Source organism: Furipterus horrens, unplaced genomic scaffold, assembly GCF_987537825.1.
Source record: "Furipterus horrens unplaced genomic scaffold, mFurHor1.1.pri manual_scaffold_3, whole genome shotgun sequence".
Lineage (NCBI taxonomy): Eukaryota > Metazoa > Chordata > Mammalia > Chiroptera > Furipteridae > Furipterus > Furipterus horrens.
Window position 1 is genome coordinate 124,239,657 of NW_028327173.1, and position 27,961 is coordinate 124,267,617.

Below are 27,961 nucleotides of genomic sequence, written 5' to 3' on the forward strand. Positions count from 1 at the left end.
TTTGCTGGGTCGAGGGTGGCCTGGGGAAAAAATCAGCACAACTGTAATAGCATGATTAATAAAATATAATTTACAAAATGAAAGGAAAAAAATTTTAATATCTTTCTTCCCTTGAATGGGCCATTTCCTTTTAATTGGCCTAACTTCTATTAAAATTAGTGATTTACCAATTATTGAGAGAAAGGTGTTGAAGTTTCCAAACATAATTGTGGATTTGTATCGTTCTTTCAGTTCTATCAGTTTTTGCTCCAGATATTTTGAAGATGTGTTGTTAGTGCACAAACAGCACTGTTGCATCTTTTTTTTTTTAATTTTATTTTTATTGTTTATGCTGTTATAGTTGTTCCCACTTGCACTGTTAAGTCTTGCTGGTGTATTGACCCTTTTAACATTAATTCTACTGTTATATCTACTTTGTCTTATATTGAAATAGTCATTCTGCTTTATTTTTATTGGGATTGGCATATATACCTTTTTCATGTTTTATTCTTTAACCTATCTCTGTCTATATATTTAAAGTGTTTTTTCTTTAATCAATATGTAGTTAGATTTTAACTTTTAATCAGTCAATCTGTGTTTAGATCATTCATATTTAATGTTATTATTGATATGGTTGGCTTAAAATTTATTACCTTGTTTGTCCCATCTATTTTTGTTTCTTTCTTCTTGTTTTTCCAACTTTTTTGAATTACTTTTATGGTTCCTTCATCTCTTCATTATTACCTTATTATTTATATTTCTTCTGAAAATATTTTATTAGTTGCCCTAGGACTTATAATTTACATCTTTAATTTATCACAGTCCACCTTCAAATAATATTATATTGCTTTATGGGCAAGGTAGAACCTTACAACTGTATCCTTACAGTTCTTCCCTCTCCGTTTTTGTGCTATTGTCATCACAGCTTCCTTTTGCATATGCTATAAACCCGTGATCATTTGCCACTATTTTTGCTGTAGACAGTTACTATCTTAAGAACAAGTAAAAATAAGAAAAAAATTATTTTATATATCACTTTATTTTAACAATCTCTTAAGATCTTTTTTTTTATAATGTTTTTTATTGATTATATTGTTACAACAGTTCCAATTTTCTCCCCCCTGTTCCCCTCCACCCAGCACCCCCCTCCCCCAGCAATTCCCCCCCCCAAGTACAATCTCTTAAGATCTTAATTTCATTATCTAGATACAAAATTCTTTCTGGTATCGTAGTCCTTTTGCCTGAAACACTTCCTTTCACATTTATTTTCATTTTATTTACTTAAAAAATCTTTATTTCTCCTTCATATTTGAAAGTGAGATGCAGAGCCTAATATTTTCCTCTTAACTGTGGGCCAGTAACTTGCTACTAACAAATGAATTAGATGATAATAAGAGACTAGGCCTTACAGGGACTGAGGCCTCTATATTATTGGCTTTCTCCATAGTGGGTGACAGAACACCCAAGCAAAGCTCCACAATTTCTGACTAACAGAACATGGGAGATAAAAAACTGTTTGTTGTTTTAAGCCACTAAATTTTGGGGTAATTTGTTACATGGCAGTACAAAATTAACACTGGAGTTCTGTATATTTCTTGGTCTGTGGTTTGATGCTCTCATTATTTTTGGAAATTTCTCCATCATCATCTCTTGAAATGTTTCTTCTTGATTCTCCTTTAGGAGTCTCAATTATACATATGTTAGACAGCATAGTATTGTCCTATAGTGTCTGTATATGCAATTTTAACGCATTGCCAAATCAGCTTCTTCATGCCCGTACAAAGACACCAATCCCAGCTGAGCAGTACCCCCTTTTCTGAAGGTCTCGACAGACATGTTCCTCATAAGCTTCTAAATTTTAGTATTTCCAAACTCTTCCCTTGTTCCCCCAGTCCTAGAGTGGTTATCTGTTTCCTGAATTTGCTAACTCTGTGATATATTATTGTTCTTTGTTATCTTCTCAGTTAATTAACAACTTCTCCTAATTAACACTTCTGATTAAAATTTTGTTATAACGACAGGCATAGTTTCTGTCTCCTGACTAACACTTGACTGATTCAAAAAGTGTTACAGAGAGTCCCAGTAAACAAATCTTCAAAGATGGAATTTTGAGATTGGTTTAGTTGTGTCCATGGACTTGATTGTAGTGCTGAGCTCCTTGATAATAGAAAGTGGAATGTTGTGATCCAGTGTATGACATGGCAACACAACTAGGAAATATTACTCCGACCTATTTAATCACGGAAATTTTTATCTAGAAAAGCTTCTTATAGGACTAGTATTCAGCAGAACAAACTTTGGAAAATGTTGGCTTAGTCACACTTCTCTGTTCAATGTAATTCTCCCTAAACACATCAATCATATTTAAGTTGTTACTCATGTTTTACCTATATTGAGAAGTTTGAGTCATCATGTGGGCCTCAGTCCCTGTTTTACAAGCGTTTAGAGCTTTTCCTGACACTGAATCTAAACACCACATGAAAGAAAATAATTGATTGTTTTGTTTTATACAGCCCTCCAGTATGATCATTGTCACATTATATCATAGTTGTTCATTTCCATATATGCCTAGACCACTAGAAGTGGAGCTCTTTGAGAGAGACACCTGTCCAAATTCATCTTTGTACTTCCAATGCTGATCAGAGTGTCTGTCATATAGTAAGGATAATTAATCTGCATGCATATCATTTATGAGAATGGTTATGGAGTCCAGCTATATTTATTGGTTAAGAAAATTTGAGCACTTTGAATTGAGTATTCCAGAAGAGGCTACAAGGACATGAGTCATTATTTGAAACAAATTGTTTATAGCATTCTTACTATATGTTACAATTTAACCGCAAGAGTAGAAACTTGTTCGTTTGTTTTTCTCCATTTTACAAATCTGTTCACCTTAGATAGGCAAATAAATTCAGCTCGACAGGCATATGCTGAGCAATTACTCTGCAGGAAACTGTACTAAATCTTAAGTACATGAACGTGATACAGTAGGGACATTCACCCTAAAAATGTTTCAAAGGAGTGAAACACTGTCAATATGATTCCAACAAGAATTTAACCCAAGTGTTGCATGCAGCACAATCTTTGAAATAAGGAGGAAGACATAAATCCAAATTGAAATTTCACAAAGTATTATTAATCAGACAGCTTTATTAAAAGATACTTGTAATTTCATAGTCAAAGTCCAACATTTAAAAAAGTTTTGTTGTCCAATTAAAAAAAAAACAAGATTTAGAAGTATTTTTAGTTATAGCTCTATTCAAAAACACTTAAAAATAACAGTTTAGAGATAAGGGAAGAGAGATTTAAAATTTTTAATTCCAATAGTCTAGTGAATTACACTAGAGGAAGCAAAGGTGGAAAGTTGCACAATGTGTATTCTTCAGTTTTAGAGGAGGCCGAATGAAAGGGGAGGAAAGAGGCATCAAGGAACTGGGATAAGGGCTGTAGGGATAAAAGAATTCCTTTGACCTGTCCCTAGGGAGCCTCTTAATTAGGCTTTCACTTCTAAAGGTTGCAGGCTTCACAGGATCTTGAGAAATCTTGTCTGTTCTCTTTTTCTCAGCAAGATATAAAGTTTATAATCCATCGTATGTCCAGAGACATCCAGGAAAAAAAATTCACAATATCTAATCCCATATTGAGCAACATTCTCATTCAAGCCACTCATTCCCATATCTAACCTACAGGCATGATTCTTTGGAATGTTAGCATATTTTCTTTTCCTCTGGTTCTCTTCTTAAAGAGGAAAATAATTGTAATGGGGTAACTAGAAGTTTTTGTTTTACAACAAATTAGCAATCGGTTTCAGATCATTTGTTTTCATTTAGGTGTAAAGGTCCCCCCTCCACCACCCCAATATTCAGGACACTGGTTTGAAACACATTTGGAACGTGTTTTGTATATTACCAGAATACAATCTTTAATAAATAAGGTACTGCTTATTCCTTGATTTGCCATCACTGATTTTGAAATTTCAAGTTTTACTTGTTTCCTTGAACTCCTAATATAGAATTAATTGATATTATCATATCCAAAAGTAGAGCTTTCCTATCAAACCTTTCATAAGCCAAAATGGTATAAAGTGAATATGCAATTATCATTAATTTATATAAAAATATTTTTAAGCACTCCCAGACCCCCCAAATAATCTATCAAATAATACCACACATGCTTAATTACGTCCATCTTTACGCTAAGCATACCACCCTTACTAGCTCTTAGGCTTTTCGACACCTTTGTGCTAACAGATGCACAAAGTAATTCTGTGCTTCCACTTATACATTAGTATTAATAATACTTAGATAATACTTTAAGTTTAACTCGTTTATGCATTATTTCTCCTTTCCTGGAACCACTCTTCCTCTTTCCTGATGCCCATTCCCTTCATTCTGGAAAAAAATTTAAATTTTCTTCTATTTTTTTAAACAAGATTTTGTAGGCTAAAACGATGTGGATTTCCTCGAGCTAACTTTAAATATATAAATAGTAACGTATAACAAAATAAGACGAAATAATGAAATCTAAAAAGGGACGTTAGTTTGTGTAAGTTTCAAACTGCCTCGTAGAGACGAAAATGTTCTCTCCGATTAGTATACTTCTGCTTTTCAGCGTTTAGAAATACGTGTGGACACCTGCGATCTTTCTCCAGACCACTCTACAGTGCTATGTTAGAATTTCAACTTTTAATTTGGGACGCACTCGTAAGCAACATCTAACAGTCAAGGAAAACTTCCCAACCCTCCCCATCAGCGAACCACACCTGCCATAACCACCCCAAACTCTAGATCCAGCACCACGCAGGTGGGCAATTACCCGGTCCCAGTACTTGGCGTAAAGCTACAACTGCACCTGATTGGTGCATATTTTTGTCAGTCAGTTCTAAAGAGTGGGTTCCCAAATCCCGCTTTTGCCGAGACGCCGTGTTTATACGTCATCGCCGAGCGACGAAAGCAGGAGAGGGGCGGGGGTGGCGTTGGGGGCGGCCTGCGAAGGTGTCATGGCTGGTGTCGCTGAGTTTAGTCTCCCGTGCATCGGTGACAGGAGCCTGGAGCAGAGCTGCAGCCCCAATCTCTCCCAAGAGGTGCTCCTCGAAATCTTTCGCTCCCTGCATACGCTGGCTGGACAAGTGAGTGATGGCCTGTAGGAGCAGGGGTACGGGAAGTCTCCGGCCCCTACTTTTTTTCTCTAGGGGAGGCGGGGGGCGGGTCGGGGGCGGTGGGCCTTGGGGACCGTGGAGGCCTGGCTAGGACCCGGCCCGAGTAGCTGAGGCCAGGGAGGAGCCGGCACCCAGCCACCAGCGGTCGAGTGAGGGCGGCCGCCCGGAGCTAGCTCAGGACCCGTCGCAGGCTAGGTTTCCTGGCAGCTCTCTCCGCAGCAGTGAGTGAGGTCAGTGCAAACCTGGCTCTGCGAGGGACCGGCTCAACGGATGCGGAAGAGCTCTGAGGGTTTGGGAGGCTCCTGGCGCTGAGGATACTTTTCCTCCAGTTCATTCACTATAGAAATTGATAGGTTAGTACGGCCCGAGATTTCTGCAACATCTCACCCCCCCCCTTTTTTTTTTGTATAATTTGCTCTTAGGAGTCACGGACTTTGTTTCAATATTTTCCTTTTGGCCGTTGTGTGCATCAATTAACTCTTTCAAAAGGGGAGAGGAGTAAAATAAATTAATATGAAATACTTATAGAAGAAGTTCTATGAATTACTATGGTGGATACTGTTTGCATCAGAACTATTGTTTAATTATTAACTAGTTTAGCTAGCTGATAAATAGCTTTTGCAGAAACGTCATAATAAAGTTTTGTTTAAGTACAAGTTCACCTTACACTATTCCAATCAAGTCACTATTTCGTTTCATGATGTAAAAATGCAAAGCAAATTTTAAATGAAAAACAACTTGAAAATAAGTTTGTCTGATGTTTGAAAAGAAATATTTTCTCTTATAGGTTAGACGGAGTATTTTCTAGCTGTAAAAGTTTGTTTAGGAGCTAGTACTAGTGCATGTAGTAGGAACAGAAGGCATTTGTGTCAAAGATAACGTTACTTCCTTTATGAAAACAAAGCCTTTGTCTGATTTGTGAAAATTATTTTTAAAAGCCTTGGGTGGATGGAGAATCAATTTTTTAAAAAATTATTTCAGTATTTTAAAAAGTCCTGATATATTTATCATGATTACGAAGAGCATTGCTCTAAGTTAAACATTCATTTTAGTTTAATGGAACAATTATTAATAGAATCTGCTAAAAGCTGTAACTTTTAAACTCAGTTATTTGCTATGAACTTATAAAAAGTATTTCAAAGACTTGGGGACATTAATATTTCAGTCTTAAGACCCAAAACCTGAACATGATTTAAAAGTTTGAGAACTTTTTCTGGTGTGGACATGGAAGTTTTAAGGTTTTTTGTTTTGTTTTGTGATGAGATTTTTTTTTAATGACAGGAGAAATAATTTTATCATGTCTTGAAATATTTGACATACTGAATTTTTAAGACTCATTTAAAATTTTAAACATTCGGGTATTCTGTAGCTATAAGTAGAGATGTGATTAAAATTTACTCATGTCACCTGTCAGAAATGTTTAGAGTAAATATTGGCAAGTTTACTTGACACAATGAAGTGACCATCTATACAAGTGTTAAAAATAAGATTGTGTCAATTAAATACTAACCATTTTGATAATACTGTTTATATTTTGAGATGTATTCCTTTAAGATGAAAGTGGAAGCCAGAGTACTATACTTAACAAAATTGCCCCTGTAGAAAATTAGTATTTCTTTTTGCAACAAGTTTAAAGGATTTTTTAAAAAATGTATGATGTAATATGCCTAAGTTCATTCTGTATACTATCATTGTATTATTAGCTCTGCAAAGGAAACATAAAATTGAATGTTAAAAAGTATTTTCTATTTCAGATTTCAAATTTACTGATTTTTAACCTTATTACTTGCCTCTGCATGGCCCATGTTACCAAACTGAAGAATTATTTATTTATAGCTTGGATTTTCATGTTAATAAAGTTTTTACTGAAAATGCATATTTAAATAGTTCACATTAATGACAGACTAATACATTTTTGAGTGAGTGTTTTACAGTTGCAAGTTCTATAGGGTAAAAGTGCATAGAATTTATATTACTAATTGGGACTTGGTTGAGTAAGTAATTGGATATATTGGAATAGTTTTAAAGTTATATTATTATGTGGTCTTCTGAAATTGCACTTCTTTAATTTCACTTGAAGGCTTACATAATCCCGCTGACTTAAAATGAGAATATGGTCCAAATATTGTGATTTATTTTCTTTAAGTTATTATTTTCTCTAGAAAAATGTGATTGCTTGCTTTATCCCCAACTGTAGTCATTAATTTGTATAGACAAATATAGATCTCTTTGAGGACTGTAATACTGTAGCTATAGTTTCCATACATAAGTTGTTGTCTAAAAATGTCTTTATAGGCATTAAGTAACACAAAATTAATGTAATCTTAATGTAAAACCTTAGTTAAATTGATGTAAACTAACCTTTGCTAGTGCAACCTACACAAAACTTCCTTTTTCTTTATACTTGTCTAATATGGACTTTAAATGATTCTGGTCTCATGTTTAGAGAGTGGTAAATTTCCGTCCTGTGGTATTCATTCAGTATACTGTCTTTGGCGTAACTTTGTATTTCTTTGGTTCTTTGTACAGTTATTCATCTTTTTGTTTTATTATGATTACAACTCATATGACCTGTATTTGAACTAATGTAATGCTTGCCTTTATTTTGTAGAAAATGTGACTTAATTTTAAAAAAATGATTTCTGAAAAAATAATGTAGTAGCTTACTTGATCCTGCTATGCAGTATGTATCCTTACAGTATAAGCATATGTTCCTAGAAAAGTTTATGGAAGTTCACTTTTATTCATTCAGAAGATTAAGGGTGGAGGGTTTCCCTCTAAAATTTTTGCTCATTGTGATATTAATTTTATATTTAGGTTATTGGTAGTTTTCCATATATAACTTTATTTAAATAGGTCACACTTACCTAACTAAAATAAATTGTCATATAATGAACTCTCACAGTTTACCAGAAAATACATTTCAGCAAAAGATCTGATCATTTCATCCGGTCTCTGGCTATTTATTTCACTGTTGTAGAAAAGCATTTGTTTTTCAATTTCAGGTTTCCACTGCCTAACAATAGCTTAATTTTTATTTGAAGGAGATATACATGTTGCCATTTATCTCTAGGCTTCATAATATATATGAATAATTTTTATATTTAAATTATTTTTTAAATTGGTTAAAGTTGAAAATAAAAATGTGATACAGAAGACATCAGAGTACTAATATAGTTTAGTTATGTATTTATGTATATATTTCACAGAAAGAATGCGTATATCAGAATTTTCATAAAAGTGCATGCCCCCTCTGTTTAATGTTTTGAGCCTGAAGTAGTAGGATTCTGAATAGGGCAAGCCTATCTTGGCCTCCATCAAAAGGTTTTTAGATATTGAAGTGTCAAGAAAGTCTCATTCTTTCATCTTTTGTGGATGGTTTCACCCCCAAAACGATCCCATTACACAGACCCAAGAATAGAATTAGAATGAGATGTCATTTTACTTTTTAATGAAAATTGCACCTTTCTTGGCCTTTTAAAATGGTAACTCAATAGAGCATTTTCATGTGTCATTAAAAGCTTGATAACTTTGAGCTAAATAGGCATGTTACTCTATAGAAATCCTTTTTGTGTGTGACAATCCCAAATACATACATCTTAATCGTGTAATTTTTGTAATGTTTCTGGTTTGCCTCTTTGAAGCTTAACCTCAGAGATGATGTGGTGAAAATTACAATCGATTGGAACAAGCTCCAGAGCCTCTCAGCATTCCAGCCTGCTTTGCTCTTTAGTGCACTTGAGCAACACATTTCATATTTACAGGTAAATTCTTGTTTAAAATATTAACTTGATATAAGTATTAAGTGTACTTAAATTATAAGCTGGAGTATTTGTCAGTTCTGTCTTAACACTACATTAATAGTATTAATAATAAAAGATTACTTCATCCAGATTGGATCCAAATCTGTCAATTTACATAGTGATCAGGACAGTTAGAGGAATATAGCCCAACAGGCCGACGTGGGAATGAAGATTGAATGAATGCAGTTCTATGCAATTCTAGACTTGCACTGAAAATTCAATACAGTTGCATCTATGGTGGGTTATAATTAAGCAATAAGACACGGCAGGTGTGTGTCATGCCATGATAATGATTCCATGCCTTGGGTGAGTTTGGAGGCTCATGGAGTGCTTTCTGTGGTTCAAGAAGTGGCATTATCCCAGCATGACACATCCTGGAGTGTCTATTGCAATTAAACAGTTTCAGCATAGTTTTTAAAAAGAAAGTAATTTCTGTGGCATTAATATCTCATCTTAGTGAGTATCCAGTCATTTTTTTGTCTTTTCTTTTTCTTAACAGTTTTAAATAATTCATACTTTTTATTAGAAGTTAACATTGAATTGTTATTTATAATAGTATTGCTATGTTATAATGTTTAGTATATCAGTTCAAATAACTGAACAGTATTTTGATCTTGCTGGTTTTCAATTGAACATGTCTGCAATTATAATTGATGTAAATTTGCAGTTTATCTCTAATCAAAATATAAAATATGAAGTGTCAAAAAGGTAACTGGAAATATTATTTGGATTGGTCAGTTTGCTGCTATTGCGATGAAAGGTTTTCAGAAGAGTATTTGGTATAGCAAACAATGGAAGCAAAATTATAGGTAGAAAAAATAATTGAAAGGTTGACAGGTGTTGGTGTGTTTTGATTAATGGAAGAGACATTAATTTTCAGCCCTCTGTTTAATGACTTTATGGGAAATTTTAACTCTGTTTTACATTAAAAGTAATAGTTAACCCTAGTTTTAAAGGCAGAAGCAATGAACTATAGAACTCAGTTGAGGCCTAATTGTGGTGGGTACCTGAGTAGTATAATTCATATTATACAACAGGCTCCCCCCTCCCCACTGGTAATACTGATAGGCATCTATCTCTTTTCATCTGTGGGTCATGGTAGGTTTTTTTTCTTTCTTCATTTTCTTTGTAAAAAATTGATTTCATGACCCCAGAAGATATCTTGCCATGTCAGGAAAAGCCTGAGTGTTCACTCAGCATAACACCTATATATTTCATGTCTATACTCTCTCATTCACTTTGGCCAACTGCAGTTTCAAGTGGAGAATCTCCAGTGATACAGTGATAATGCAGGGCTTTGCTGAGTGAGAGCACTGGCTCTTGTGCTAAAGAGGAAAAATACTAAGCCTAGTGTTCTGAGGAGGCATTTGAATGACATGTTAATTAAGTGGCATTGGTGCCAGAGGCTGAGGCTTTCATATGGCACAAAATAAAAGATGAGTGACAGAATGATTCCCTCAAAGAATATTTTAAATTTCCTCAGGTTTTCTTTCTCTCTTTTTTTAAAAAACAGATTTATAACAAATGATAATGGCCACAGTAGCAGTGTGGTCAGATCTGTATATTCTGATATGCCAACTTTTTATATTTAGCTAATAGATACTAAATATTGTATTTATGTAGCAAAAATTTATGTAAGTATGTTAAATGTATAATTAATTTTGATCAGTTTGAACCCCAACAGATGGATTGTGTTCTTCTCAGCCTTTTTTAGCAAAACTTCAGCCTCTGATTAAAGAAGAGAATACAACTGTTGAAGAAATAGGAAAAGGAGAAACAGGGACCAAAAATGAAGTAAATGCCAAATTTCCCATGGGAGACGTACAAAAGGAAGAAAAGCACAAAGATTGTGATTTAGGAGATGTGAAAAAGACACAGATCCATTTTGATCCAGAAGTAGTTCAAATAAAGGCTGGAAAAGCAGAAGTAAGAAGGGTTTTTTTGAGGGGGTACTAGTTTTAAAATCTTGTTATATTTGAATTATTTAAACATGCATACGTATTGTTTGTAGATTGACAGAAGAATATCTGCTTTTATTGAAAGAAAGCAAGCTGAAATCAATGAAAACAACGTCAGGGAATTTTGCAATGTTATTGATTGTAATCAAGGTAACTATCTAGAAGAATAATTTTCATAGGATTTTAAGAACAGTTTTTACAGTTGCTCTGATCTCTCACTTGTTTTAAAAAATGAATAACATTAAGAATGCAATTTATTTCATAAGTTTATTTAGACACTAAGGCAGCAGAATTTCCTTCTGTTTAATAATAGACTATATTGCAAAATGGTTTCATTTACACAAAAATCAAATAAATGGTAACATAATGAAAGGCTCATGTTTACCACAGGTGGAATGTTTTATTAAAGTTTCTTTAGGAAATGAAGATGAAGTGTGGGTAACAGGGTTGCTTGGTCTCATTAGTAAGAAGGAACTAAGCTATATAAATTTCATGCCTATAAATGTACTCATGAAATTATGATGTGAACTTACATAAAGTGAACTAAGTAAAGTTAATACTCCTCAAGAGGGAGCAGTTTTCTCAATACTCTTAAATTATTCAAAATGTTTTATGTCATGATAAAAGCAATTTGTCATGAAACTGTGGTGCTTATGCTTTTTCTTTCTCTCATTTGCTGTTTTTCATCAGATTCTCCCTTTCCTCCCCAGTTGATGCTCTAGTATATTTACAGATCTGCAGGTATGCTGCTGAATACAAAATATTGTAAAGCGCTGGCATAAATCATTCAGGCATCATAGTAATAATCAGAACAAGTAGCCTTATAAAAATTATGGAGAAGAGTTCCTAATTGGAATGAGGATTTTTCTGTTGCTTCTAATATCTCATGGCTAATTATCATGAATATAGAATTGTCAGATGAACCTAGAATTGGCTCTCATCACTGATCCTCTTAATAATGAAATAATACAGTCTCAAGTTGGGTCCTAAATTCAGCCTTTTCTACTATTAACATTATGTCTACATATCTGTAGGTTTGGTATATTTTACTGTTAGTTTCTCAAAACAGGTGCAACAGTGGCAGAGTCTCAGGTACTACAGTCCAGCTGCAAGCAACCCATGAGAAAGGGTTTGTTGAGGGAGCAAGCACATGTGTCACTAATGTTATTCCTCTGTTCTCCCTGCTAACTCTATTATTATAAACCACCAGGGGAAAGAAATTGACAAGAATTGAAATACTCAGCAGGATTCCTTGGCCCATTCAATTCCTAACTGGCTCAAAACAGAGCTAGCAAGAATTGCTGTGGAGAGTGACTAGCACTCATACATTCACTGTCTTCACACCATGCTGAATTTCTCTCTGATGGGTCATTTAATCTATATATTTGGAATATAGCTCCGAAATGGATGATAGCTTCTCTTTTTAACCCTTAGCCCTATGAAATGCTAGAAAGGGAATGGAGAAGTGATGGGCCTTTAAACATGTTTTGAGGTATCTCAAAACAAAAATTAAAAAAAGAAAAGAAAATGACTGTTTAGTATCTATATATAAAAGGTAAGTGAATTTGGCATTTTATTCACACAGTTTGGTTTTTTCAGCAGAACTGTTAAGAAAACTTAGACTGAAAAAAATACAAATGTATTATTGTAATGTGTTAGTGTGTTCTTTTTAACACTTCTCAAATTGATTTAAATATATGAACAGTGGATTTTAAAAAAAAATTCCATAGGGAAAAGACTTTTCTTTCAGTATTGCTTTTACCATTTGTTCTATTATAGAATAAAGGGAATTTTTCAGAAAATATACTGCAATGGATGGTTTTACCTAATGTAATTTAAAATATTATTTTATAATATTTGAAATATTTATATATTATGTTAACATCTTTCCAATAGTCTCCCTTGTTACTTAATTTATTTATTGATACCCATTTTGAAAGAAACCATACTTTTCATCTTAGAAAAAGTGGAACAAATTTCCACAAGGTATCTTTTGTAAAATTGCATTTTTTTGAAAGGGGCAGTCTAGAAAGGGGTATGTGGCTTTTGTGATAGAGGGATTTTTTTAAAGGAGCATTGGAAATCTAGGTAAAGTGGAAGAGTATGTGTTATACTGGAAGTTTCAAAGTTTTTTTGTGTGGAGTTCAGAAATAAAAATGTGTTGAGTGTATAATAGTCCTTTTTGTTAGATGTTCACTAATTTGATCAGTATGTAATATAAAAAACTGTATATTTTAAAAAGAAAGTTGAGTAAAATAATAAGTTTTATTTATTTCTGTGTTGAAATGAAGTGAATAATGTCTCTTTGGCTTAGAATTAAAATAACCTCTGTACTATATAAATTTTTCCTCAGAGGCCAAGATGGTTTTTAGGGATATTGTTATTCGTTAAAAATTATATTACGCCACTGAATGTTGAGGCTTTTGTATGTGTAATTCTGAAAATTAGATATGATTAGATATTATAAATCTTAGAGGGCAAAGATCCCTAATTTTATCCTGTATGTGATGCTAATTTAATTACTCTTACTTAAAATTGTATTTGCATTATGAATAATATGTTAATTAATACAAATTAATGGAAGTTTGTCAAAATCTCATACATTTGAAGTTAAGAATATACTTACACTCATCTAAATTCTCCTCAGAAAATAGTTGTGCAAGAACTGATGCCGTTTTTACCCCCTACCCCGGATTTAAAAGTCATGTAAAAGGTAAATATCTATTACTTGATATCTTTTATCACTGACAGGCTTATTATAGATTACAAGCAAAATGGAACAAAAATCACTTTGCTATCTATATTTTGTTTATTTTAAACCAAAAAATCCTGCCTTTTTTCATACCTGAGTTTGTGGTTAGATCATCTTTATGAAAAATATATAAAGTACTATTAGGGAAAAGGAATTTCTAACTTTTGCAATGTACGTTTAAGAAGCTCAAAAGTTTCTTAACTTAGTTTCTAGAGTCGTGAATACATATGGACCACAGACTCGACCTGAAGGAGTTCAAGGGTCAGGTCATAAACCAAGCAGCATGCTCCGAGATTGTGGTAATCAGGCTGTAGAAGAGCGACTGCAAAATATTGAGGCCCACTTGCGATTGCAGACAGGTAAGCAGAGTGCTGGGCAGTGCCCCATAAAGTACCTTTGCAAGTGGCCAAAGAAGTTGCAATTCATTTAGTCACCAAATTTTCATTGAGCACTTGTCATGTATTGTATAAAACATTGTTCTGGTTGGTACAAATATGGAAAAGAAAAAATAAACAGTTTCTGCTCTCAAGGAATTTATAGTTCATGTCTTTATGCTCTTCTTCCTCTTACACTTCTCACCAATTTGAGAGTTTTAGTAGAATGGGAACAGGTTCCAAATAGATCCTGACATTCTCACTTCATTAAAGTCAGAGCTGAAAACTAATGTAGTCTTTTCCTGCCGCCAGTTTCATAACTTACCTGTGAGCATTGTTCATTCTTATCGCCTACTGTGCTAGGTACAAAGTATTGATAAATGTGATCCTAATCCTCAAGAAATTCGCAGTGAGGGTAAGCTTGTAAATTAATAAATGCCATAGGAAAAGTGAACTAACATTTATTGAATAGTACTAAGTGCCAGTCACTCTGAAAGAATTATGCATATGTCAACTCACTTAATATTTAACAGTACCCTTGTGAGGTGTTGGTGCTCAGATAAAGAAACTGAAGTTCAGAGAGCTCAAGCTACATGCCCAAGGTAGCGACAGCTAGAAATCAAATCTAGATCTTAACTGGCTGCAAAGCCTGAGTCTCCCTCCTCATTCAGTCACCAGATTTGTTGATTTTGTCTGCAAACTATCTCTCACATCTATCCACTTCTTTCTGTGTCCATAGCTACTACTATAGTTGAAGTGACTGTGTTCTTAGTGAGGGAAGGATGTTAACTGGTCGTTTTGACATTGGACTTCCCCACTGAGACCAGTTTTTCACCCTGTAGCCTAATTACTTTCTCTAAAGCTCAAATCTGATCTTGCCACTCTCCCACTGTTTCCTGTTGCCCTTATATGCATACCAAACTTAGTACTTATTCATTCCACAAATAGGTATTAAGTTTTCTTTATAAGACGGGTACCGTTCTAGGCACGGAGAATACATGTGAACAGAAATTCTAGTACATCAGTTATATGCTACCCTAGGAAAGGTGGGCTGTGGATGAAGCAGTTTGACCAAGAGAGGGGGAAGGAGATTCGGATGAGTGGGGGCAGTAATTTTAAATAGCATGAGCTACACCTCTCAGCCACATCTCTGGGCTTTCCAAGCTTACCATTTATTTTGCTGTCATAGTGCCTTTACCCAGGCTTTTTCTTCACCCTGGCTTTTCCCTCCTGATCCCACGCTGTGTGGATTACCCTTTACCATATAGCCTCAAGGCACCTGGTACTCCCTGTCTCCTCTGCTAGATAGTAAAGCCATTGAGAGCAAACTGTCAGGTTCATTACTGTGTACCTAGTGCAGTGCCTGGCACAGAACAGGTATTTAAGTGTTTATTGAAAGAACAATTTGCTCATTTTACCTTTTCAGATATGTGCAAGGTACAGTGGGTACACAAAGTTAGTGTTTAGCTCTCTCAGGAGGTCAAGGAAAAGTGATATTTGAGCCCTTGTAGGGTTAGTAGGAATTTTTCAGTGGGCAGGAGCAAAAGATTCCAAAAAGGAATAGCATCTGCAAAAAAGTATCAAGGCACACATATGGTTCAGGGAACTTCTGAATCCAGTCTAGCTGGAGTATTTGCTGGATGGAGGTAGAAAATAAGAGAATGAGCAAATCTCCGAGGGTAATAAGAGATTAACATTAAAATTAATCCCTTTGCCCAGAACTGGATGAATTCAAAATATAGCTGTATAAAAGGATTGACTGGTTTGTTAAGTCGGGTAGTATTAAGTAGTTAATTTTGAAAAAAATACCTGTTGAATGTCTCCTGTGTGCCAAGCTCTATTTTAGACATGAGGGATACTGAGATGATGTAGTCATAGTCTCTTACTTCAAGGACTTTATAATCTGGAAGGAAGACAGATTACTAGTGAAGTGGAATATTAAAGGGGCTGTTGAAGGAAGGGTGTGGTGGGGACACAGGGAGCCACGATGTGAAGTGATTCAGGCAATGCTGTGTTGATCAGTGAAACTTGAACTGGCTCTTGAAAGGTACAACAGTGAGGCAGAGGACGTTCTAGGTAAAGGGAGCAGCAAGAACAAAGTCAAATGAATAAGTTACTCATTTTACCTTATTTAGTAACAAGAATACCAAGATCCTAAGATAAAAAACATACTTCTAGAGTTTTTATTTTTAAAAAGCTAACGCTTTTGACATGAAGTTTTCCCATATTCTTTAATTGCACAGTCATGGGTTCATTCAGACATTAAATAGTGAGCACCTGTGTAGTCTATGAACTGACGCTGCCTAGGTTTGTGCGGGGCACAAGCTGCACAGCCATACACAATGAACAAAACAAAAAATTATGCCCTCTTGGAACTTAGAGTGGAGAGTCGAGCAATAAATAAACAAAATACGTATACAGAATGTTGGGTGGTAGTAATGGTTCAGCGAAAAATAAGGGAAAGAGGAGCCAGGTAGGGGGAGGTAGTAGCACTGGTATTTTTTAAAGGGTGCTCAGAGAAGGCCTTACAGGTGAGGTTACTTTTGCACCAAGACCTGAGGTTGGCGAGAGCAAGCCTTGTGAATTTCGAAGTAGAGGGAACCACAAGTGCTAAAACAGGGTACTTGGCCTCGTTGATAACAGAAAGAAGGAATTAAGAGGCTGGGATGATATGACTATGGGGAGAAGGTCCAAACTGTGTCGGACCCGTAGACTCTTGTAAAGGCTTTGACTTTGAGTAGGATGTGAAGGTATTGGAAAGTTTTGAGCAGACAAGTGACGTTATCTGACTTAACGGTTTAAAAGGATCACTGCCTGCTGTGTTGAGAATAGACGGTATGGGAGCAAGGCCACAGGGGAATCAGTTGGGGGGTTGTGATGATCCAGGGAGAGGTGGTGGTGGTGTGCACCAGATAGTTGCGTTGGAGGTGTTGAAAAATGAAAGGATTTGGCATATAATCATAACCTTGAAATTTGAATAACCTTAACTTAATATTGCCCACCTTGGAAAGTTTGTTAAGAAATACTGTAAAGCTGCTCATAATATTGTTCTAGGTTAAAGGAGAAAACATGGCCATGTAGAGAGAAATATAAATTGAAGTAAATGATACAGTGTATTGCAACCACTGAGTTGAATTATTAATTATAACTGCATTTTTCTCCTCCCAAGTAACTATGAAAGTCTATTAGAAATATAATACAAATTGTTGTATACAGGAACTATTCAATATCTTGTAAAATGGATTTAACATAAAACTCTTAGTAATACAGGAAGCATAAATGGAGCTTGGGGAGAGCTGTGGTATAATAATATATCCAGTAGTGCCTAATATGAAAATGTGAGCTAAGGATTTCATTCTTATGTACTCTTGTTAATTTATTTCCTTAAGTTTAAATATTTCCCATTCCTATGCATAAGTATCTTTGCATGATATTTTAAGAATACAAATTGTAAGGAGAATTGTTCAATGGTATCTCAGAATGTTTTTAAATATATTTAGGTGGTCCAGTGCCAAGAGACATTTATCAGAGAATTAAAAAACTTGAGGATAAGATCCTTGAATTGGAAGGCATCTCTCCTGAGTACTTTCAGTCTGTCGTAAGTATAAGTATCTTTTGAAAATAACTAAATGTTATTTTATTTTAGGATTCTTAAGTGTATAATAATTTACTCATCGATCTGCTATATGTGAAATTTTTTTAATAATTCAAAGATGAATGAACATAGTTCTGTGTATGATGTTACCTAGCTCTTTAAAAATTATGATTCCAAAAATTATACTGTAGATTCACAATTTTTTAAAGGGGGTACTTATGTTATACATTACCCAGTTTCTGAAACTTAACCCATTTTCATAGCATAATATATCCTAGATAGTGGTCCATCTTGCCGCTCTGAACTTGCTGTCTTCTCAAACAAAGGCTTCTTCTGGGACCTTGTTCTGCCAGTTATCCTTTCAGTCTCTTTGATCCCTCCCTCTTCACAGACTGCTTCCTCAGCTCGTGCACGCTTACCAGTCTCCCCCATACTAAACAAACAGATCTCAATCTGCCACCCTGCCTTTTTCTTTACCTTAGCCACTGCACTTTTTGAAAGACTAGTCTGTATTGTCTGATCCTCAACTCAAGCATTTATTTATTCACTCACTTATTCATTCTTATCTCTTTCCCAAGGACTATAAGAAACAATGTTGTGCTGATAAGTATCTTCTTTGTAACATCATGTGTTTTAGACAATGATCCTGAGCTCATTGTATGATATTATTTCCTCCATCTTCTGGGGTCATTATCCATAACACTGCCTTTCCTGAGGTCTGGATGTGTGTGTTTTCTTTAAGGCGTGGCATATTAAAAAAAACTAAAATAATGTTGTAAAAGTGAACAAGATTTTGTGATATTTTTCCTAAAACTGTTTTTGAAAAATTATGTAAAATAGCTTATATTAGCATGGGTCATTATAAGTCACCAAAAATACATTTAAAATTATTTTAGGTATAGCCTCAATCTTTCCAAAGTCTTAAACTTGGGTATTAGAGTGAGGTACATAAAATAAGTTATTTTCAGATGAAGAAAGCAGCTTATATAACAAAAGTGAGCAGTGAATTCTAAAGATCAAAAATTTAGCCCTGGCTGGTGTGGCTCAGTGGTTTGAGTGTGGGCCTGTGAACCAAAAGGTTGCCAGTTCAATTCCCAGTCAGGGCATAAGCCTGGGTTGCAGGCCAGGTCCCCATTTGGAGGCATGCTAGAGGCAACCGATTGATGTATCTCTTATACATTGATGTTTCTCTCCCTCTTTCTCCTTCCTTTCCCCTCTCTAAAAATAGATAAATAAAATCTTTAAACTTTTTTACAGAAAGAATTTTAGTGATTTATAATACTTCTCTCAAGTGTAGAATGATGTTTATTAAAGTACTAAGGGCTAAAGCAAGGCTTAAATGAGATAACACCAGTCAAGCACTTATCACCTACCTAGCACATCGTGAAACCTCAGTATTACCAGTTATTTCATTTCAGAAAGCATCTATGGAGTAGCTATATAAAATGTGGACAAGTCACACAATTCTTCTAGCCTTCAGCTAAACAATTTGAGATTTGTTGGTTGTACTACATAATTTCAAACATCTTTATATTTCTAGGATTATTTTTTGAATGTATCTTTCTAGGAAACTTCATAAAGATTTTTATGCCTTTCTAAGAACAATATGCCATAAGTTTTCCCATTAAAGTTGTCTTCATTATTTTATCCCTCGGCAGGTTATTCTTCTCGTTCAATTTCATACCTTGTTAATATAATTCTTGTTAACAATAGAACTGATCTTACAAGAGAATGTCATAGATTAGACACCTCCAGTGAGACCTTGCCCATCATTTAGCTCTTCTCTCTGATTCTGATTTATAAAAGCTTAATATATACTTTAAATGCTATACCCAGAAGTTTAAAGTGTCTGAAGTTTAAATGCTATCGAAAGCATTTAAGCACAGAAGTGACTTGTTCAAGTGTTATTTAGGTGATTTATCTAGTATTGTCCTGGGAGGTAAATGAAAATGAAAGAATAAGAATAAGGAGATAGTATTATACTAGCTTAGATGTGAAGTGAGATCCTGAGCTAAGGACATGAGAATAGAAAAGATTAATGTAGGAGACAGTAGGAAAGAAAAGTTGACAAATACAGTATTGATAATTAATATATGGAGAGACAGAGAGCAAGGGCGAGTCCAGTTTCTTGTTGGGAAAATGATACTATCATTGCTAGAAATCAGAAAATCTGGAGGGGGTGATATTTTGGGGGGGGGTATGAATCTGAAGTCATAGCAGGATATACAGCTAGAAATATCGGGTAAGCTTTTCAAGATATAGGACTTAACACTTGAGACAATGAGGTAACATTGAAGCACAGCATGTGGAAAGGGAAACATTAACAGAAAAATAAGGTATCAATTGTATTGGGTTTATAAAACAAAACAACTGTGTAAAGTTATGTTCATTTATGAAACAGATACAAAACTAAAAAAAGTTAACATAAAGTAGGAATTACGACAGAGAATAGTATTTGTTGCCTCTTAATGTAATCATTTTAAAAATCTTTACCTTTCACATTCAACATGGAAAGATTTGTGTGGTAATGTTTTTAAAAATTTAAGAGCATTGCTTAACAGACCATTTAAAAGATACAATCCTTGAGTATTTCCAAAGAATTACTTAGTGATATTAAATTATGACCCTTGAAAACAGTGAGTATAATATGCTTCACAAGTATACTTCCACAGCACTTTTGTTCATTTGATAGCACTTATCACTTATAATTACATGTTTACACATTATTTTTCACATTGTATTTTGAATCTCTGAAGGACAGAAACTGTCCTGTTCATCTTTTAACACAGAGACTGTAGTAGGCATTGAATAAATGTGCAAATGAATGGGTAGGACTTGGCTGATAGTTAATTATTGAACTTTTGAAGGTGTGTTAACTTTGTTCCAAAGCACTGACTAGGCAGAATCTTAAATGTGTTCTGTAATGGTAACTCCCAGTTCTAAGGGAAGTGTCAGGAGAGTGGGTTGCTGAAGACCAAGTCAGCTTTATGTACACAGGCCATGCTGCATGGTGGGCCTGAGCGTGAAGCAAACACCGGATCCAGCAGGAAAATTAAATTGCAAACACAGTTTGGAGAGCCTCGAAGATCACAGGAACCGGTTTGTAATTCCAGTGTCATTGAAGGGCACAGGCACCAGTTTGCAATTGCTATGTCATTGAGAAAAAGATACCTGTAATTTAGTTTCATATCTGGTGGCATTATGAAGTGTGAGTTGGAGAGAGGTTAGGGTCAAGGAGAGCAGTTTAGGACCATCATTGTCCACACCAGGGAGAAATGAAGGTGTGATTCCGGGCAGTGGGACTAGAAGGGAAGAAACATTTAAGACACAGCATCTTTAAAGTCAATAGTCCTTGCCTGATTAGAAGTAAGGAAAGGGGTTGGTCAGAAAAGAACCTCCTTACCACTGAGTCTCCTGGGTGTGTGTGTGTGTGTGTGTGTGTGTGTGTGTGTGTGTGTGTGTGTGATCACCTTCTCATCAGGACATGGGCAGTACAGATATAAGTTACCTGCTAAGGTAAAAAACAGGAGAGAATAGACATTTTTTACATTGTGTCTGTTTAGCTCTTTAGTGTACTATGATCTCAAATATTTCTCTCAGGTACCAAAACCTGTTAAAAATTTCCATCTTGTGCCTAAAAAAAACATTTTAAAGCTTGTCCAGTGTCTCCACAATAAATGTCTTTCTAAGTGTTCTACCTGTCAAAATATTCTGCTCTGATCTAAGATAAGCCCCTAAGACCACATTTTACTGGTTTTTTTTTTTTTTTTTCATCCTCACCCGAGGACTATTTTTTTTTTTTCCATTGTTGTTACAAAAAGAAGGGGGAGAGAGAGACAGAGAGAAACATCTATGTGAGAGAGAAACACTGACTGGTTGCCTCTCATAGGCTTCTCAACCAGGGATTGAACCCACAATCTAGGTATGAGCCCTACTGGAAATTGAACCCCCAACTCTTCGGTGTACGGGATGACCCTCGAACCACCTGAGCCACACCAACCAGGGCCCACATGTTACTGTTTTAAGTCATTGAACACTGATGTCCTTATAACCTCATTCTGACACTTTTCTCTTTAGTTTCATGATACAATAATAATCTGATTGCTCAGTGACATGGAAACTAGCAATATTTTATAGATTAAACTGTTAGGAAAATAAGGGGGAGTATTTTTTCATCAGGTGTGTAAAAAGCCACCTCTAGGGAGGGTAAGAGACTGAGCAGTGAACAAATTAAACATTAAGCCCGTATCTGTCCATAGGTGCCACCAGAGGTATTCGGCTCAGTTTGGCAAAGGAAGGAGCATGTTTATATAAGCAGTTCTTCCCCGTATTTAATAATTTTAACGCTTGAATGATTTTGCACCTATCACTATTGATAAGAGGCATACCTCAGTATTCTTTGAAATAGCTTTTGACACAAAGGAAAATGTGACTTTTCACCTTTGTTCTAAATCTCAGTGGTCAGAAATGTTAATGAGAAAATTTTGTCTTCTACACCTAGTTTCTTTGTCAAATGTACTAATATATCAATTTGTCTTTTGAAAGCTTGTGGTTCTTTGAAACCAAAAACAGTATCTAGACAGATTTCATTAGGTTCGGTTTTAAATAGTTCAGCAGCATATAAGAATGTTAGCTTAATATAATAGAAATTTAAACTCAGAATGGCTTAAACAGTATGAAAATTACCTTATAAAAGAGGAAGTTCAACAGTAGTGCAGTCCTCAGAGTCAAATGATTTATTGGCTAAATCATGATTGGCAAAGGATTGGGCTCTTTCCCGTCAGCTCTACTTTTTTTCTCTTCGATTTTTTAAAAATTATAGTTTATTGATCATGCTGTTATGGTGGTAATGATTTCCCCCCCTAGCCTCCCCTTTGGCCCCCTCCACCCAGTACCCACCACTCCCTCGGGCAGTCCAGCATTGCTCATCTCCATGGGTCGTGTGTTTATGTTCTTTGGCTACTCCATTTCCTACTGTACTTTACAATCCCTGTGGCTATTCTGTGACTACCTATTTGTTCTACTTCTTTTTAATTGTTTTTCTATTATAGTTGTCCTACTTTTTTTCCCATTGCTTCTCCCCACCCTGCCCACCCACTCTCCCACAGTCAATGCCCACCCTGTTGTCCATGTCCATGGGTCATATATTATAATGTTCCTTGACTAGACCCTTCCCCTTCTTATGCCCCTTCTCTCCTTCCCCTTCTATTTGTACTTCTTAATTCCTCCACTCTTAACCCATTCCCCCATGCCCCCCTCCCATCTGACCACCATCAAAACGCTCTCTGTATCCATGATTCTGTGTCTGTTCTTGTTGGCTTAGTTTAAGATTCAATTGTTGATAGATAAGTATTTCTGCCATTTTATTTTTCATAGTTTTGATTTTTTTTCATACATAAATCCTTTTAACATTTCATATTATAATGGTTGATGATGATGAATTCCTTTAGTTTTCTTCTTGCCTGGAAAGCTCTTTATCTGCCCTTTGATTCTAAATGATAGCTTTGCTGGGTAGAACAATCTTGGCTGTAATTTCCCTGCTTTTCATGACTTTGGATATTTCTTGCCAGTCCTTCTAGCCTGCAAAGTTTCTTTTGAGAAATCAGCTGACAATCTTATGGGAACTCCCCTGTAGATAATTTATAGATAATTTAACTTCCTTTTTCTTGCTGCTTTTAAGGTTCTGTCTTTATCTTTAACCTTTGGCATTTTAATTATGACATGTCTTGGAGTGGACCTCTTGCATCCATCTTGTTTGGGACTCTCTGTGTTTCCGGGACTTGTGTGTCTATTTCCCTCACCAAATTAGGGAAGTTCTCTTTCATTTTTTTCTAATAGTTTTCCAATGTATTGCTCTTTCTCTGTGTCTTTAGGCACTCCTGTGATGCGAATGTTTGGAGCTTGAAGTTGTCCCAGAGGCTGCTTACACTGTGTTTCTTTTTTTGGATACTTTTTCCTTCCTGTTGTTCTGATTAGTTATGTTTTGCTTCCTTATGTTCCAAATTATTGATTTGATTCTTGCCTTTATCCATTCTACTGTTGTTTCCCTATATATTGTTTTTTTAGTTCAATTATTGTATCCTTCATTTCTGATTGGATCTTGTTTATGCTGCTGAGGTCCTCACTAAATTCCTTGAGTGTACTTATAAACAGTGTTTTGAACTCTACATATGATAGATTGCTGAGCTCCATTTTGTTTAGTTCTTTTTCTGGAGTTTCAATCTGTTCTTTCATTTGGGCCATGTTTCTTTGTCTCCTCATTTTTACAGCCTCCCTGTGTTTGTTTCTGTATATTAGGTAGAGCTGCTTTGACTCTGTGTTCTTGGTAGTGTAGCCTAATATAGTAGGTGTCCTGTAGGGTCCAGTGGCACAGCCTCTCCTATCACCCAAGCTGGGTACTTGAGGTGCGCCCTTCATGTGGGCTGCATATACCCTTCTCTTATAGGTGAGCCTTGATTGCTGTTGACAGGTCAGTGAGAGTGATTTACCCAGGCCAGTCAGCTGCATGGACTGGCTGTGACCACTGACCACCACATTCTGCTCCCCATGGAGGATCAGCTGTGCAGGGACAGGGTGGTGGTGCTCTAAGGTCTACAGCTGTTCATTGAGTGCACAACCTCGGGGGTTTCCTGGGTGGTGCAGACCAAGGTCAGTCCCCACCTGTGTTCTGCCCAGAGCCTCCCTGCCTGAGCTAAGCAATCTGAAATGGCTGCTATTTGTGCTGGGCTTGGAGATTCCCAGGCAAAGCCAAGCTGTGAATCTAAGCTGGCTGCTACTAGTGCCAGGCCTGGGGTTCACTGAGGCCAGCTGTTGCTTATTTCAGAGGGTTTAGAAAGTTGTGACACAGGAGCCAAGACCAGCCATTCAAATGGAAAAACATCTTGGGTGGGCCCCTAAGTTGGGTGAGGCAGAGTCTTGGGATCTCCAGGGCTGGGCAAACAATGTTGGACAGGTTGAGGGAGTCTCAGATATGGCACCAGCCTGACGGCTCTGTAGGGAGAGGGTGTAGAAAAGGCTCAATGTCCTTTGCTCACCTTGATGCCAGACACTTCAGTTCCTCCCTGTGTACCACTGGTGCCTTTCAAGCTGCTACCCTGGTGCTGGAGCTCAGAAGGAGTGTGTCTCAGTAGATGAGTTCATGTGTGGATTCTTTAAGAGGAACTGCCTGGGGCTCCAGGAGTTTCTTACACAGACTCAGTCCCCACTGGCTTTTGCAGCCAGAAGTTGTAGGGATTTATCTTCCTGGCACTAGAACCCTGGGCTGGGGTCCTGTTGTGGGGCTGAGATTTCTCACTCCCAAAATATCCCTCCTGAATTTATACCCACCCCATAGGCGTGTTCCATGTCTGCGCCCCTCCTACCTGTCTGGATGGCTGTGGTTTCTTTAACTCCATAGTTGTCAAGCTTCCATCTAACTTGATTTCTGACTGTTCTAAGTAATGGCTGTTCTATATTTTAGTTGTAATTTTGATGTGGTTGTGAAAGGAGGCAAGCTGTGTCTGCCTACGCCACCATCTTTCCCTCTCAGCTCTTCGTAGTGCTGCTTTTTGCTCAGGCAGATGGCAAGATGACGACAGCATTGTCACGTGTCCTGTCCAGCAGCAGTGTCCAGAGGAACTGCCTCTTTTGAGGGTTTTCTCTTAGAAGTGAGGACATTTTGTTCTGAAGCTCTCCCCCTAATCCCCAGCAGACCTCTCCTTTCTTGTGGGCCCATCCATGCCCGTTGTCAGCACTGCCAAGACCAGTGTGGTGGGGTCCGCATTCCCCAGCCATACAGAGGAGTGGTGGTAGGTGCTTGCACAACCAGTGCCTTACTATAGTCAGTCAAGAGTGTGGGTATGTGTGTTTTCACCTCTTGGCCTGGTATTCCAAATTCTGTTTTCCTCTGTCTGTTGCTGCCTCATTTGTTCAGTGTCCTGGGATGGAAAGGTTATAAAAACAGAAACTAAGAAAATCCTCAGGGCACCTCTTTCCACAATCACTCAGTCTCATTGGAAGCTGAGAATTAATGGGAAAGTGTGTATAGCCAGGGACAAGCATGTTGCTGTGTTGTTACTACTATATAATGTTAATATCTTCAAGGGTAACTTCCAAAATATAGGGAAGTGGTTGTTGTTTGCAGATGATGCTTGGTGAGGTTGTTTGTGCCTGAATTGTTCATATTTTATTTAGTACTCTATAAAGGAAAATTGTTTACATTTTGTAAGCATTGGTTACTTAATAGTTTTTACTTTTATTCTAGAACTTTCCTGGCAAAAGAAGAAAAGTTCAGCCACCTCAAGTAAGTTACTGCATTTTCATTTTAGCTTTTGGAACAGTTTGATTGGCTTTATACCCTTCTTGATAAAAGTTTCTACTATGATTCCTTTTTTAGGTCATATCTTGGGATTTAGAACTGAAATAAAGGGCAGCATAAATGAACACATTGATTGCCACACTAGAAAAAAAATAGTTTTCCCTGGAGCCACAATGTTTTATTACAGAAATAGAATAAAAACATTAAAACAAAATATTTCTTTTTGATTTGATGAAAAAGTAATGGGAAAAACAGTTTTTGAAGAAAGTGTTTTTGTTTACATGTCAGATTTAATGAAATTTAAAGGTTAAAAATAAATAAAAAATAAGTTAATTAACTTATATTCATTTCATTCACATTTTTAAATTGCCAGTATTCATTTAACAATAACACCATCAGTAAGTAAGATTTTCACGAACCATCTGCAAGGTTTTATCCATGAGGCCACTCTTCACATAATATGTATGTTATTGCATGATAGTGTGAGTTGCCTGTGCACCACGAGGTACCCAAGGTAAAGTGACGTGTGAGTTGTGTACACTTCACAAGGCTCCGGGCTTAAAACTAGGGTGAGTTAAATATAACTCACATGGCAGTTAATGCGTTAATGTACTTGAATTAGAGAAATAATTTTATTTCAAGGGTGTGGGATGACTCAGATGGGCCTAGTAAATATAAAAGTCTGTATTCAGCTGTTAATAGTGGGAGGATATATCAGTTACAAAATGCTGAAAAATAAATGCTTAAGCAATTTAAATCTCACCGCCACCTCTGTTCTGCAGATGCTACTAATTAGCAGCATCTAAATCAAAGAAGTTGACAGGCTGTCTTCAGCCCACCCTTGTCCACAGTAATAATATATTAATTAGTTAATAATAATTAGTAAGGTTTTGCTAGCCTTCAGTGGTGGTAATGTAAATTTAAAGTTGGGGAAAACTTTAAAATTATTTTTTGGTTGGGTTATTTTTTTAAGAGTGGCATGCTACTTATATTTTTATTGTAAAATTTAGAGTAAATATTTTAGAGCATCCATTTTTCTTCAGGAGAGGTAATTGATTGCAGTTGAGCCATAAGAAGAGAATTTCCAGGTATTTCAAGCACTTACGCTAATCCTAAACTTTAATTTTTGTTTCTTAACTATCGATTATAAGTATGGTCAGTTTTTTAAAAGTTTTTACAATCCTTTCAAAGTACAAAAGGCCCAGGAAAGCTTTCACTAGGAAATAGAAAGAAAGATAAATATTTAAGCCTTGTTATTTTATACCTTGAAATTTATGATGAGTCAACATATATGGTTCACTTTTTAAATTATTCTCATGAGAAAAAAGACATTTGCCATGCTTTTGGATATTTTAAATATTTATAGTTCATTTAGCACTTTATCTGCATTAATATACTTCAGAGTCTTACTCAGCAATTTGTGTTCTTATTGTTTACAGCAGAGCTATTCACTGGCTGAACTTGATGAGAAAATTAGTGCTCTCAAACAAGCCCTGCTTCGAAAATCAAGAGAAGCAGAATCCATGGCAACTCACCACCTTCCATGAAAAACTCTTATCCTTGTCATTTTACTTTTTTACATACATGTGTGTAACCTACATTGCAATTAATTAAATGGATACATATTTATCAATGTAGATGTCCCTATGAAATAAAGGTTTATTTTCACATGAGTGCAGCTGACAGATATTCCAACGAATTTTGAAATAGTTAATGCATTGAAAATAGCATTGTCAGAATTTATTTCCTCCTGTTTTAAAGGACGTACTTTGGAAATTTAAAAACTTAATATGAAAGTACATCTTTTTTGTTTGTGTGTATGTACCACAGAAAGAAGATTTGTTTTAAATAGTGATATTTTAAAAGGACTTTATATTTGTAACACTGATGTTAACCAGTTTATTAGTTTAAATTAGTACTTTGTACATAAGGCATTCAACAAAAAATTAATTGACCGAAATGAATGCATACTTTTTTAAATGTTAATTTTAATGTAAATAAACAGTATATTCCACCTTTATCCCCTTATTGACTGTGTGACCTTGA

General features: G+C 35.8%; 1 protein-coding gene across 1 annotated transcript; it reads left to right on the plus strand.

The window, feature by feature from the left end:
* Window positions 1–4,927: 4,927 nt before the first annotated feature.
* Window positions 4,928–27,935, plus strand: MBIP (MAP3K12 binding inhibitory protein 1). The gene is given in 10 exon segments (XM_090271845.1): window positions 4,928–5,107; window positions 8,782–8,901; window positions 10,610–10,625; window positions 10,628–10,866; window positions 10,952–11,048; window positions 13,546–13,611; window positions 13,857–14,009; window positions 17,525–17,622; window positions 25,862–25,900; window positions 27,355–27,935. Coding segments are annotated over 10 exon segments (1,065 nt in total). The 5' UTR covers window positions 4,928–4,978; the 3' UTR covers window positions 27,463–27,935.
* Window positions 27,936–27,961: the final 26 nt, after the last annotated feature.